Here is a 16200-nt window from a genome sequence, read left to right as displayed (position 1 = left end):
CCCGACCGCCGAAGAGCGGATGTGGGTTATGCCGGAATTTGGTGTGCACGGTATCCCCTTAATTATGTTCGAGTATGGCCTTCGACTCCCGATACACCCCTTTCACCTCTCTATGTACGAGGCTATAGGATGTGGGGTCGCCCAGTTGTCGCCTAACTCGGTAGCACATATTAGTGGTTTTATAGCTTTATGTAATGAGAAGGAGAGGATTCCTTCTGTGAAACTGTTTTTTTCAATTTATTGTGTTCGATATCATAATGGTCAGGTCTATTTTGATACCCAAAGTAAGTGACCCAAGATTGTAAGTGTGAAATCCTCTAACTCAGGATATCATCCTAAGTGGGTTTATATTGGAGATAAAGATTTAGAGTTTGTAAGGCCTTGTCGTAAAGTAACTCAGTCGACAGTCGAGTATTTGAATAATCTTGATAAGTATGATAGTGAATATCTCGATAGGTTTTAGGGGTCAAGGCCCATTTTTACGCATAATGATTTAAAGGACTCTAAGTTTCTTGAAGAGCATAATTGTAAGCTTCTTGCTACTTGTTTTTTAAAATTTCCTCCTCTCCCTTTCTTTTTCTTTATATACATCCGCTAATGTTGTTTTTATGTGTGTTTTGTCTCAGTTGCTGGAAGTTCCTTGAGAAAGCTTTTGGATCGTGGAGTTTCGGTGGAAATGGACAAGGCCATGATGATGTTGGTTAAGAAGTCCAAGGCTGGAGCTATCGATGCACCGAAGGTTGATGAAAATACTTCGTCAAGAACAATTTCTATTGAGCTTCTGGATGAGAATGGTAACAAGGTGGTCGGGGGGTCTGAACGTGTCCCTTGTGAAGGGGTCGAGACTCCCTCTCGGAAGAGATCGAGAGCTGTAGCTGTTGAGGTTCCAGATGCCACAAATAAGGAGGTTCGTGAAGATGCTGCGGGATCCGGCGTGAACAAGACTTTGACGATAGTTGGGAATCGGAGGATTATACAGGCTACTATCGACCCTGAGGTGAGCAAGGAAGTTATTCACGTTGAGATTCGCCCCACAGAGAGATGGGTTGGTGGCTCGACAGTTCCTCTTCGAGCTTTCCGTGTTTTTAATCTGCCTCAAGATTCCAGCGCTTATGCTAAAAGATCCAGAACGGAGCTCGTTGATCGATGTTTAGGGAGAACTGGAAGGGTATGCATTTCTTTATTAGATGCTTATTTAACCTATTTCTTAGATACTGTAATTATAGATCTCGTTGGTCGAAGCCTTTATTTTTGTTTATGTTTTGACAGTTTTTGTCCGATATGATGCACCTTCTTGAGGAGTATAGGGCTGATGAAAACGGAGATTCATCTTCAAAGCTTGAAGAAGAGAGGGATATTTTGAAGGGTGAGAAGAAGAAGCTTGAAAATGATTTGATTGACGCTCGGAGTCGCATTGCTGAAATTTCGAAAACAAACTCAGTTTTTCGAGCTAAGGTGTGCAAATCACATACTTTTCTATTTTTAATTAATTTTAATTACATGCTCATTTTATAGCTACATATTCTGTTTAATGTAGATAAGTGAATTGGAGCTGGCTAATGATTCCTTAAAAAGGGTGTCGACTGGTGAATGCTGAAACTTTGCTCGGTGAGGAGACGAAGAAGCGTGAGGGCCTCGAAGTCGAAGTCGCCACTCTTCGTAAAAAGAACGAAGCTTTGGAAACGGACAATTTGAACTTAAAATTGGAGGTGGAGAAGGGTGTAGAGGAAATAACTGGGGCCCTCGGTAACGGGTATGGTCGATGCCTTAAATGTATGGGGATGGCTGGCTATGACGTCGAGGGCCATGGTTTTGACGACTATATCCGAGATTTTGCTGAGGAGTCTAAGGAGAAAGGTGCCGACCCCTGAAGGTGAGGGATGCCTCATTTTTTGATGTATTTTCTAGATTATCCTTTTTCAATTTGAGTACGTTATGGATTTGTTATGGATTTGTGTTAGTTATTTCCTTTGAAGGAGATGCTCGGTTTATCCTGCTTTTGTATGCGTAATTCTGATTTCAGTCTTAACTTAGCATCAAGGCTAACTGTTGATGTCGGTTTTTTAAGATATTGAAACTTGTTATTTTATTCTACAAAGGTTTTTTTTGACTGCGCAACGGTCATTAGTTTCTTGCAATCGTGTTTTGATTTTGTGATAGTATTTTTACGCTTGTTTATCTTTCGTTTCTCTTCTTTTTTCATTGGTGTATTTGTTTATCGATTTTTCCTTATCTTAATCTTTTAACTTTGCTTAAAAAGTATGTTTTTTTTGTGCAGTAACCCTCGTTGCTGGATTTGATCCTTTGAACTTGTAGGACTTAAATCTCCTTTCCTAGGCTATTTAAACTTGTTTTTATACAAGAACTTTTATACTTACGAATTACACAAGATCTTGAAAGAAATAGATTGCATTGATAATTTAGAGTGGTGTCTTAGCGGGGATCTCATATCAACCCCTTTTCGCTAAAACTGCTTTTGCATAATTAAAGGTAATTCTGATTCATACATTTTAATCAAACTAATTACTGATAAAACTTCTTCAAGTGAATTACGTTCCACGCATTCTTGATGGGAGTACCATCGAGTGTCGACAGACGATAGGTTCCTGGTGCAACGACCTCTGTTACTTGATAAGGTCCTTCCCAAGGGGCTTTGAGCTTTCCTGTTATGGAGGGCTGCGATGTTGCTGACTCTCGGAGGACTAGATCTCCCACCAAGAATTGCTTAACCTTTACCTTCTTGTTGAAGTAAGATGATGTGCGCGCTTGTTGCTGGATGACTCTTTTAGATGCTTCATCCCTGATTTCTTCCATAAGAACATTGTGAAGTTGGATTCCTTCCCGTGATGCTTCAGGCTCGAAGTAATCGCCCTCGGGGAATTGAGAGACACTTCGACTGGTGAGACAGCTTCTAAACCAAAGGTCATCTTAAAGGGAGATACTCCTGTTGAGCTCCTGGAGGTCGTTCTATAAGACTAGAGTACATTAGGCAGTTCCTCGACCCATGGCCTTGGCAACTCATCGACCCTTTTTTTGATCCCCTGTAGGATTATCCTGTTGGTCACCTCAACCTGTCCGATTGCTTGGGGGTATGCTACCGAGGATTTGATGTGCTTTATTTTGAGTTGTGAGAGTGTTTCTATGAATTTATCCCCCACAAATTGAGTTCTGTTGTCAGTTACAATGATTCTTGGTACCCCAAATCTGAACACAATGTATTCCATCAAAAAATTCGATCATTTCTTTCTCGCGAATCTTAGCTAAGGGTCGGGCTTCGACCCATTTTGTTGCATAGTCAACGGCAACGACGATATATTGGGCTTGATTCTTAGACTTTGGGAAGGGTCCCACGATGTCTATGCCCCACTGGAAGAAAGGGCATGGGTTGGTTACTGGGATTATTTCTACTGATGGTTGATGGGACACCGACCCGTATAGTTGACATGACTTACACTTCCGCACAATTTTTTCACAATCACTTCGCATTGTAGGCCAAAAAAGACCCTGCCTCACTATTTTGAGGGCTAGGTTCTTACCCCCTAAATGATCTCCACAGATACCAGTATGGACTTCAACCATCGATAGACGAGAGTCTTCTGGGCCTATGCATAGAAGTAACGGGTCTACAAGTCCCCGACGGTATAGCTTGTTTTCTAGCACACAATAATTTTTTACCTTGTAAGATATGGATCTAGCTTTATTTTTATCTTGTGGCAGCTTGTTCTGCAAGATATATTCCAAAAGGGGTTGATGCCAATCCGCTATAGAAGATATCTCATTGACTTTCAACATATTGGAGGATGGAGAGTCTAGGTCGATGGAGGGGAATTTTCTTTCCTCGACGTAAATTGCCTCAGACATTGTCACAACTGATGAGGCCAATTTAGACAATGCGTCGGCCCATTGGTTGTCCTCCCTGCAAATATTCTTGGTTGTCCACGACTGAACTTTCTCCAACAAAGACATGGCCAGTTTCAAATATGTCAACATTCGAGCGTCGTGTGCTTTAAACTCACCCTGTAACTGTTTTTCTATAAGCTGTGAATCCCCAAATATCTCTAAAATCTTTACCTCCAGCTCAATTGCCAGTCGTAAACCTGCTAACAAAGCCTCATACTCAGCTACATTGTTTGTTACTGGAAATGAGAATTTTAAGGCCTGTTGTATTTTGAAGCCTTCTGGACTGATTAAAATGACACCTGCACCCCCTGATGATGATGTTGATGAGCCGTCGACATAAAGAACCCAAGCCTTTTGTGGAAACGATGACTCTTCAATTATAGGATTGTCAAATTGGCATTCTACATCAAAGTCTGATAAGACTTGAGATTTTACTGCATTTCGGGGTGAATATTCAATGTGGAATTGGCTTAGTTCGACCGTCCAAGCGGCGAGACGCCCTGTCATGTCGGGCTTGTGTAAGATACGTTTCAGGGGTTGATTAGTCATGACTTTTATCATACGGCCTTGGAAGTAGTGACAGAGTTTTCTGCTTGCTACCACAAGAGCATAAACTAATTTTTCAACATGGGGGTAACGAGTTTCAGCGTCTTTCAGGGTGTAACTGACGTAGTAGACTGGAGCCTCCCGTTCCTCGACATCTTTAACCAACACAGAAGCTACTGACCCGTCAGAGGCCGAGATGTAAACTTTCAAAGTTTCACGAGGCAATGCTCTTGCTAATACTGGGGGACTTGTCAAAAATGCTTTTATAGCTTCAAAGCTTTCTTTACATTGATCATCCCAAAGCAACTTTTTGTTTCTTGATGCTTCCTTGATAACCTTAAAGAAAGAACTGCATTTTTTGGAGGCTTGTGGTATGAAACGTCGAAGAGCCGCTATGCAACCAGTAAGATGTTGAACCTCTTTGATACTCGACGGATCTTTCATTTCAGATATTGCTCTGATCTGTGAGGGGTCGGCCTCGATCCCTCGTTGGGAAATAAGAAAGCCTAAGAATTCTCAGATGTTAAGCAAAAAGAGCACTTTAATGGATTCAATCTCATGTTATTGCGCCTGACGTTCTCAAAAGTCTCTCGAAGGTCATTACAATGATTATTTGAAGTTTTTGATTTGACTATCATATCATCGACATACACCTCAAGGTTTCGAACCAATTGTTTTTTAAATATTTCATCCATCATGCGCTGAAATGTTGCACTAACATTGATTAAACCAAAAGGCATGTTTCGATATGCAAAGACTCCTCGATGTGTGATAAACATTGTTTGCTCCCAATCTTGATCATCCATCCTGATTTAGTTATATCCTGAGAATGCGTCCATGAAAGACAATAATTTGTGGCCGGCCGTGGCATCGATAAGTTGATCTATATTCGGCAAAGGGTAATAATCCTTCGGACATGCTCTGTTAAGGTCTGAATAATCAACACACATTCGCCATTTCCCATTACTTTTCTTCACCAGGACAACATTAGCAATCCATGTTGGAAACTTCACCGGCTCAATGAAATGTGCCATTAAGAGCCGATCAAGCTCCTCCTCTATTCCTCTTCGTTTTTCTTCTGAGAACGTGCGCCTCTTTTGCTTGACTGGGTTTTTCAGGCGGTCGACATGTAGGGAGTGTCTTGCTACGTCGACGGGTATTCCCGGCATGTCGGAAGGCGACCATGCGAAAATGTCCGAAAATTCTCGGAGTAACCTTATTAATTAATCTTTTGTCTCGATGTCTAGACCTTTTCCTATTTTAACTGTTTTATCCGACGAATTTTCCATTATCGACACCTCGACAGTCTCATCGACGGGAGAGAACGAGAACTCCCTCGGGATATCGATGATGTTATCAGGGTCTATCTGGACAACCTCGTTGACCGTTTGAGAATCACAATCTTGCTTTTTGGGTACAACGGTAGTAAAGTAGCATTGTCTCGAGACCGCTTGGTCACCGCACATCTCCCCCACTCCAAACTCAGTTGGGAATTTCATCTTCAAATGGGGTATTGACGTGATGGCTTCCGATATAGTCGTTCGGCCTAGAATGGCATTATGACTAGAGTTTGCACTGATTACATGGAATTTAACTATCTTGCATACTTGACAAGGCATTGTGCCGAAAAGAACCGGGAGATCAATTGTTCCAACAACCTTTACCTCATTACCCGTGAAGCCATAGAGAGGCGAATGGGTATTTTCTAATTTTCGTTCCCCTGTATCCATTCGTGCCAAGGCGTGATGATACAGAATGTCGACAGAACTGCCATTATCGACAAGGATTTTTTTTACTGTATTGGTGCCAATTTTTGCTGTGATAACCAGCGCATCTTGATGTCCTCTTATGATATTTGGAGAGTAATCTTCATCTGAGAAGGATATGACAAGAGATGGAGATGGCATACATCTCTTGGGATATGAAGGGTTAACACTACACACCTCCCGGGCGTAGGACTTACGAGAATTGTTTGACATACCTCCAGCGGCGTAACCGCCGAAGATCACATCAACTATTCTGTCGTCTTGCCTTTGTTGATGTTGGCCCTGTCCTTCGATGTAATGGACGAAATGGCCTATTCTGATTTTGGACTTGATGAGATTACTTAACTGATAGTATTGTTCTGTAGTGTGTCCCGTATCTTCGTGATAGTCACAATACCGAGAGCTTGGAGGACGACCCGGCTTCATCGGCCTCGGGGGTCGAAAGTCAGGTTCTGTCTTTAGAATTGCCAAGATTGTTGCTTTGTCGACTGTAAGCTTAGTAAACTCTTTGTCTTTTTTGTCATGTGGCTGCCATCTTCTATCTGTTACGGGCTGTCGCGGGTATTCTCGACCTCTCGGGCTTTGATATTTCTCTTTTCCAGTATCCCTTCTCGGTGATGAACGTCGAGGAGATTTAGAGTCATATCTTCGAGACCTCGGAGTCCGAGGGCTATAGATTCTTGTCCTGTCGTACTTGTAGCTAGAGCGTCGAGGAGATCTTATGCTTCCCACCTCCTCTTAGAGCGTCATCCGATGCTCGACAATCTAGAAGGCCACGTAGAGATGTTGAGGTTGTTTCTCTATGAGCTCTTCTAGCAGAATGCCATGTCTGCTTCCATCAATACCTGCTGTTAAATAGTTTACTGCCAAAGGTTCCTCCAGGTCTGTTATTTCAGATATAGCTTGACGAAAGCGTCCTAAATAGCTTCTCAAGGATTCGCTAGGTCTTTGACGCATCGTAATCAAATATGTTGTGATCTTTCCCCCTTTGTAGTTGCTTGAAAACCTCGTCTGAAATTTTGTTTTTAATGTAGTCCAGGAGTCGATCGACCTAGATGGGAGATTGTTATACCAACGTAAGGCTGTTCCCTGTAGACATGTGGAGAAGAATTGGCAACGGGCAACTTCTGAGTGTCCGTGGAATGCCATTCGACCGTCGAAAGTATTGAGAAAGCCTGATGGGTCTGTTGATCCGTCAAATTGGTCGAGCGTCGGGGTTTTTAAATTCCTGTCTATCTTAGCTTTTTCGATGCTTCAAGATAGGGGGCTTTCCACCGGAGCTTCAAATCTCGATTGCGTTTTAACTAGGTCACGAAGTTGAGCCATATCTTTATGCATCTTAAGAAACTCCTCTTGTGATATCGAGTCTATTAACATCGACCCTTGCGGGGTACCTCCTGAGGAAACTGTCCTTAGGCGTCGAGGCCTGAAATATATAGATTTTGTGGATACTTCTTCCTCATCATAGTAGTAATCTTCATCGTCCTCTGACAGCTCTACATATCCCATTTCTTCATCACCCCTTCTTTAATTGATGCCTGCTTCAACTCCTGTTGTAGACGATGGATTTCTTTTATTTTTTCTAACTTTGCTTCTAGTCTTTTAGTTTCAACCTCTAACAACTTAAGCTCTTAATCTGAACCTTCCGTGCCCTCTATTTCCTGCTCCCGTAAAAGTTTTCTCTGTCTCAATTTCTGCAAATGCAACTAGCATCACTGGAGAGGACTTGCTTTCCTTTCTCTGTTAAAACACGGGAACGGGTGTCTTTAATGATCCTCCTTTTACGCTTAAGAGGTGGTTTCTGCATCTAAGAGCCTTCAGGTGGGGGATTATCCTCCATCGGAAACAGTCTTCTTGGCCTGAGGGTCGATGGTTCCTTTTCTTTTCCTGCTGGATTGATTTGCTCTGATTTTTGGACAGTTTGAATTTCTTCCGTGTTTCCGCATTTCTATGGATCATCTTCCTCAAATATCATGTTGGAGTATCAAATTTCAGAGCTCCTTCTAGCGCCAAATGATGATCCTAATATTGAATCATATTTAAGTGAGGAACAACACTCCTTTATTGATATTATTTTTCCAACCCCTTTCATGTAGTGCAACTAGTCTCTATTTATAGGGGACCCTTAATAGGCTTTTCCCTTTACAATTGGGCCTCTATTGGGCCTCTTATTACAAGATTATATATCAAAGTCCCTATCTATGGTCCATCTTCTTCCTTTATTCTCGGGCCCAACAGATACCAATAATCTGGACTTTAACAACTACATCTCTACAGTCAATAGCATTCAAAACCAGTGTTGCTTCCCTTATCTTCAGTTTGTTTATTGGGAAACAACCATGAGTACTTTGACAATTACTGGGCGTCTGATGAGCAAAAAAAATATGGCACCGCCATAATTTCCATGGACTTCTGATGTTAGGAGCAAAGTATAAATGAAAAGGTCTAAGCAAAGCTACTAAAAACCCTATGTATAGTGAAAGGCTTGATGAATGGTGGGAAGAAATATTTTTACCTCTTTATAGACATCATAATTAGTTCAAACTCGAAAGTACATGGAATCATCTATTTCTTGTTACCTTCTATGTTTTGGTTAATCTGAATCTTTGTGCACTCTTTAGTCACAAGTACATGCCCAAAATACAACAAAATGCATCGAAGATCTCTGTTATATATAATGTTCTTGTCTTTTTTAAATTTATACTGCGGAGTAAGTCATTGATTATTTCCCCCAAATTTCTAATTTTGAATTCCAATTCACGTACATGTTTTATTCATAAAAACTAATTTGATCGGAATTATTTTAGATTTTAGTAATCAGTGATGGTTCCAAATGCTTGTCCTATTCCACCAAAGATATAGTCTGACATGCGTTCCATACATCTGTTGCCTCTGCAGAGCTTCTTCTTTAAAACACAAGTAAGCATTTCATATCATTTTCCCTGAAGTTTTACTCTTTTTGTAATTTGGTTCAACTCGTGCGTGCTAGTGTTGATCATTTTTTAAAAGTTGCTACTCATAACTTATGACCATAAAATCTCTTCGTCACAAGTCAAACAAGGACACAACGTAGTAGTAGGTCAAAATGTGTGTCTAAGAACAAGTTCAATGCATAGCTATATTTTGTCTTATACCTATAATATGAGACAAAAATCATAAAAATCAACTCGAATGCATAGCTATACATGAATGAATAAATGGATATATGGATATTTAGTTCTATATATAGGACCAAAGATGGATATAGTCATTCTTGCCACATCATCAAATAACTAATAATGGAGTGTAAAGAAGTCCATTTTAAATTAAAGTGAACGAGTTGTATAAAATGTTAGTCAAATATGTAATTTCTTGGTTGTAAAATAGAACTATCATTGGAGGGCAAAAGTTATTTTAGCACCAAAAAATACTTTTGGGTGCCAAATTATAGCAATTGCTATAGCCATCATTTGACTCACTTTAATAGTTAAATTTGATAGAGAGAAGAGAATGGAAAATTTTGCTCGCGCAGTTTGACATTTATAGGCATGAATACACTACCAAGAAGTGAGTAATAGACTAATAGTTAACAAACATAGCCAAGAAATGCATTTAGTAAAATCTCTTTTAATTACAATCATCTCAAGGCGGGACATGACTGAGACGACTGTCGTGTCGAGGCACACTTGCAATAAAAGAATATATTATATCAACTTCAATAAAAGAACTTACATTTTTTCTTGATTATAAAAAAATAGCCATCGAAAGAATTCTTTTCTCTAGCACACTAGCTACCTAGCACTAATACTCCACCTTAGCCCACTAGCTATCTTTGGCTATCATCATTCATATTACGTGTATTCATATTATAGGAAAGAGATAAACCATAAAAATGATAAGTTTTGAAAGATTCAAATAGGTTCATCAAGATAGAGTTTATTTATGATTAAACTTGTTTACCCAGTCAAACAGAAGTTACAACAAATCTTATCACTTATCAAGATTAAGTCTCATAATCTGCATTTCAGACATCTTGTTGCATTGTTCTCGGAAAACTGTCTTAAAGTATCATCATCAGAAACCTATAAACTAATAGCTGCCACTACCACCAATAATTAATCTCAAATCAAAGGATTAGTTGATTACTATTTAATTAATCTACAAAACCATTATCTTAGTTCATTAACATGTTTTCTTTTTGCAACTAAAAGAGCATGCACGACTGCGGTAAAATACTAGATTTAAATATAAAAACATAAGTTGTTGGAGCATAGATGACATTTGAGGATCTTGAAAATGCTAACATAAGCGTCATCTAATCAACCGTTAACAAATGAGAATGATTATTGTCCTTGAAATGGAGTTAGTTTGATATAATTTAGGAAAATGCATGCATGGGGAAATGATTGATAACAATAATTTCAGTTGTTGACAGACGCATTTTTTTAATTTATAAACGTGTTAAATGTTAGAAAAATGCTAGTTAGCACTACTCTAAATGCTAATCACTTCATATATATTCCCAGTCATGGGCCGATTAATAAAATAATTTCTGGAAACCAAGAGTTTTTGGGCAAGACATATATTTTTAAAATTTTTACGAGGAAATATTTTTGTATTTGAAAATATTCTAATGATAAAAAATGTTGAATTTTATTTTGAGGACACACTCCCCGGTTTCTCTAACTAGATCCGCTGCTCTTCATACATATGTCCCAAATGTTAATTTTGACAATTGCGCGTTATTAAATCACATGTGTAGGTGTTTCCCTTCGTCAGTGGGTGATCATGTGTGTTACGACCAGATTTCTTCGCGAATGGTCTTCGGTCGGATCTGCCAGGAGAAGAATGTGAGGATTTTGTCCCCAAATTCATTTTCGGTGTGTGAATCAATAATCAGTATTTTATGAGTAAGAAGAAACATAAAAGTGTTGTAATTGTACCAAAATTATATGTATATATGTGTATATTCTTGTGGATCATTATGTATATATTTATCTGAACCTCATGTATTCATTCTTCAGCTATCGGAAGAACGTTATAATTGAGTGGGTTGCGCTCTCCTGATTCTTTGGCCACGTCCAACGATCAACCCTTTTGGATCTTCGACTACGTTCGACTGGGTCTGATAAGTTGGGCCTCTATCACTGACAATGTGTTTTACTAAAGAAACGTTTTTAGCGTACATATGTGAATGGCCAAAGTAGTATCACTAGCGTAGACTGGACTTTTAGCGTCGGTTAAAATAACACTAAGGCGTCGATCAAGTGGCGAAGTAAGTGTGGGAGACGCTATAGGTATGGACTTACATCGTCGGTTAAACGAGCGACACATACATTAATTGCATCGGTTAAATGACACACGTCATAGGTTAATCAACCGACGTTGTAGGTTGACTAATAGCGTCGGTGTTATATATATAACCGATGGTATTTGTTGCCTTGCAATGCGTCGGTTGGACAAAATGCCAAGGCTTTTGGTTTGATTAATTGCGTCGGTTTTATCCAATGCCGACGCTATTGGTTCTCACCTATTGCGTCGGTTCACTAAAATACCGATGCACTTGCTTGTCACCTATTGCGCTGGTTCACATGTTTGTTAACCGACACTATTGCTTCTCACCAAATGTATCAGTTAGTAAAAATGCCGACACACTTGCTTCTCATCAACAACATCGGTTAGCTAGAATGCCGACGCTTTTTGTCACTGAAAAATTATTTTTTTCCTGTATTCTATTGATATTTTATATATTTCTATAAACCTGTTTCATTATACAATTAATACTAACATCCCAAAAATATAGTACAACAAAAAATTAAATTGTACAACTTAAAAATTATATATTACGATAAATTTAGAAAATTTAAATATACCAATCTTGGAAGAAAAGTATATATTGAATTACAAATACCATCCAACTCTTTCTATTATGGTTCCCTTATAGATAAAATAACACATAATGTATCTCCCCTAACAAGTACTTCAAAATCTTCAAGTCCCCTTTTTCTTACTGAAAATGGAGATCGCAAAACTACATATTGTCTTTTGACACGAACATGAGATGCTTTTAAATGCTTGACCATCCGTTCTCATTTTTCTCTGAAATGTTCAATAAATAATAAATTCACAATCATGCAAATTATAACCAACACGAAGATTTTATATTTCAGTTAAATGTTTGAAATAGCAAGGTAAGAAATGGTTTTATACATCTCCACACATATTGTAAACAAATAAAATCAACCAACACATCCAATTATAAAATGGTTATATGCTTCTATCAAGTACTTATAGCACAAATGGAGGATCTAAAAATTTAAAAGAAATTAACTTATTAAAAACATTCTAAAGTAAAAAATTGTTCCCAAAGCTCTCGTATCTCTTTAATTTTTTTTTGGTATAGTTATTTGAACCAAGACCCTTCATAATATGAAAGATAAAGTATTAAAAAAAATCTTTATTTGATCAATATTTATAAAACAATGTTGAGATTATTTTTCTTACCACTTTCCAATTTATGGTGGAATTTTTTTGAGAAAGCATGATTATGTCGTGCATGTACCTCATAACGAAAAACCACACTCCGTGCCTCCTTATTGAGGACACTACGCATAAATCAACATCATTTTTCAAGTTATGTATAAAAAACAAAAAAAAAGGATCAAACATGTAAACAAGTAATACCTGAACCTCAGAATGATGCCAGAAAAATTATTTTCTATTATTCATTAATCCACCTTCTCGTACTTATAATTTATACGCCCTGTGAATTAAGCATACATCATTATTCACAATTATTATGAAATTAGAACAATACATTATGCAAAACTAAAATTCATAGTTAACTTACATCCGGGAAGGTGTTGTCAAGCGTATTTCCTGTTCTTGTTTCAATGGATCAAACACATATATAGCACTTTCCTTGAGACAATACATGAGCAACATCCAATGGCTGCTACAATGATACAAACATATGTAATAAATATTTTGGATTACACTAGTAATAAAATTAGTGATAGAGACTTATTTTTTTCGTACTCTTGGATGTATGTTGCTAGGATAAAAGGTTTTCTTTTTTTTTTTTCTACCAAAATATTTGTCATGTAATCAACTGCTTCCTATTGACGTTGATAGTCACGATTATATGTTATGGCTAATCTAGATGGCAAGATGAGTCCAAATGTATCCTTGCACAAAGTGCTAACGTACCTACAAAAATTATTTATCACAATAAGCATGTGTGTTGATAGAATTTTAAAGTAATTAAGGAAGAAAAAACTTGGTCTAACTTTAGAAATATTTCCAAAATGGATATGTTTAACCAACTCATTTTCAAAAATTGATCAACATCTTCATGCGTGATGTATATTGGATCCTCTCCATTTTCTTCATACTTAAAGACCTCACTTTTTTTAGTGGGAGGGCCACTTATTAAGCAAGAAACGAAGAGATCGACAATGCTCACTTGAGTGAATCTCATCATTAAGCAATGGTGGGGTATTCTTTATAGGAGTCACTGAACCTTTGCTTTCAACTTTTTTTGGCACATGGACATTTTTCATGAGGCTAGTCTGTTATTCCTAGTGAACTAACAATGAGATTTACAGAAGGGGGGTTGAATGTAAATCTCAAAACGTTTTCAAGTTTTGAGCAGTTTCAAAGGCTGTGTGTTTAAGATAGACAAGTGTGTGAATTGCTTTAAGCTAATACAGACAGTTATATATTCAAGCACAAAAGTACAGAACACAACAGACCTTAAAAAACTTTTCTGGTGGATTTGTTTTTCCACCAGAGATGGTATTTCAGAAAATCTGTGATTCAAGAAGTTGATCACAGCTGCATCCTAGTACAAACTAGATAATTTTTCTCAAGATTTTTCTAAACAGCTCTGGAAAAATTCTTATCTAATTACTAGCTGCTACTTGGTTTATATAACACCAAGTTTACAAGTGAAGACAAAGATAAAAAGTACAATAATAAAATAAGTTCTCCACTTATTTCTTCTCTATTTTTACTCCAGTGCATTGTTGACTATTGCCTTTTTATACTAGAGTAGAACGGCTGCTTTTTCTGATGTTCCTGAAATAGGCTACCACATCTCAGTTGTCTCTGTCAACCCATGTGCCTCTGTTTGTAGGTACAACTACCACTTGTCAACTGCTATTTAACAGAACATCCGTTGAAGCCTTCATCCGTTGGCTTTATCCGTTGATGTGTTAGCAGTTGAAGCTCTATCCGTTGATGCACTCATCCGTTGAAGGATGTTATCCGTTGAAGCTTTAGAGACATCCGTTGAAGCTTTATTTCTCATCCGTTGAAGGTCTTTAAGTTATCCGTTGACACCATTTCATTTATACAAAATTACAAGGCATGAAATATTTATAATTGGCCTTCCTATCTGCATATCCTTTAGTAGTCAACATGACTTATAATTTCCCTCAACATTTAAGAATTATATCTCAAATTCAAAGACTGAAATGTGCTACAACACTAGACTTATTTCTAAGTAAAGCTACACCATCAACGGATAGCCAAAGTGGTCTTATCCGTTGAGGCTACAAACACTAGATTTCTACTTAAGTGTTTTGTTAAACATATCATCAAACTAATGCACATATATTCCTAACAATCTCCCCCTATTTATGTCTATAAGAATTGTAGACATAAATTCAAGGTTAACTTGATGATAACAAAACACTTAACAAATATATGAACTGAAACTAAGTAGAAATTTAAAAGTGCTGCAAAAGTGTATGTACTAGAAGGTAATTGAAGATTTACAGTGTTTCTAAGGGTGCTCCTCTAGCCTGAGCAAATCATCTTTTTCTTCTTTGATCCCTGGTTTTCTTTCCTAGCCCTTTGTCATTTTCCTCAATTTGGAGTTGGAGTTGTCTGAAGAATTCAACTTCATCTTCATCACTGATATCCAACTTAGATTGCATTTCTTTGAGAGTTTCATTGCTGGCAATCTTGAGTTGGTCTTCAAGTCTGAAAAATCTTCTGACTCCTTTATCATCTCTGAATTCCATCAACCAATGAGGTGATTTGTGAATTGTAGTTCCCCTTTCTTGAATGAGTAAGGTTCCGGGCAAAGCATTGGGCTCCCTCCAAGTTTTCCTTATGTTGGCAATCTTGTTGAGAATTTCAGTCTTGGCAGTCCTGGTAAAGCCAGAATCCTTTTGTATGGCTGAAAAGACTCTGATCAAGGTAGAGTAGCCTTCATTCAGAATCCTATAGAGAGGCCATGTTCTTTCCCCAACTCCTTTGTATCTGAACACCAATCTCTCTGGTAGCTGTCTGTAAGCAGCAATTCCCCTTACATCCTCCAGCTCATCCAGATAGAGTTCAATATCTGAAATTTCTTTTATGTCACAGATGTGAACATAATCATCTTTAGAAATGGGTGGCTTAGGGTTAGGTTTATGTTTTTGAGTGAATTTCTTAGAGTTTAGGGGAGGTGTAGATTTGGATTTTCTTTTCTGTTTCTTTGGTAGTGGAAGAGTGGTTAAAAAGGTAGGCAAATTGATGGTGTCCCAATCAATAGGTTCCTCTTTTGGGATGATTGGTTCACCATGGATGTTTATAGTGAGATCAGCAACAAAGGGTTCAGGTATGGAAGGTAGAGATTTGGTTCCTTCAGTGTTGCCTTCACTCCTTCTATGTGCCTTGGCCTTTCTTCTATTTCCCTTCTGCCATTCCTCTTTTTCCTCCATACTTTCACCAAATATACTCCCAAAAACCTCATCTAAGTTTGCAATCTTGTCTTCACCCCTGACTTCAATTCCTTTCTCATTTTCAACTAGACTTGACTTTAGCTTTTGTTCAAGCTTTGCTTGTGCTCTTTTGTCAGCCTTGAGTTTTTCAGCTTCTTTCTTTAACCTTTTGGTTTCTTCCCTCTTGGCTATTGAGAATTTGGGATGTCCTTGCATCACACATATGCTCTTTCCCTCTCTAAAGATAATAGCCATGTTTCTCCTTACTGCCTCATCCATGGTCTCCTTGTGTTTTA

The 16200-nt window shown here is 38.1% G+C and overlaps 1 protein-coding gene across 1 annotated transcript; it reads right to left on the bottom strand.

Moving 5' to 3' along the window:
* Positions 1 to 3174: 3174 nt before the first annotated feature.
* Positions 3175 to 5186, bottom strand: LOC141713906 (uncharacterized). Its single transcript, XM_074517470.1, has 2 exons — positions 5051 to 5186; positions 3175 to 4952 (listed from the first exon to the last, which is right to left on the bottom strand). The coding sequence occupies exons 1-2, from the start codon at positions 5184 to 5186 to the stop codon at positions 3175 to 3177; spliced, it is 1914 nt and encodes a 637-aa protein (XP_074373571.1).
* Between the last annotated feature and the right edge of the window lie 11014 nt (positions 5187 to 16200).

The sequence above is a fragment of the Apium graveolens genome, chromosome 1 (assembly GCF_009905375.1).
Source record: "Apium graveolens cultivar Ventura chromosome 1, ASM990537v1, whole genome shotgun sequence".
Taxonomy (NCBI): domain Eukaryota; kingdom Viridiplantae; phylum Streptophyta; class Magnoliopsida; order Apiales; family Apiaceae; genus Apium; species Apium graveolens.
Note: the sequence above shows the minus strand (reverse complement) of the source record. Positions and strands in the feature narration are given on the sequence as shown.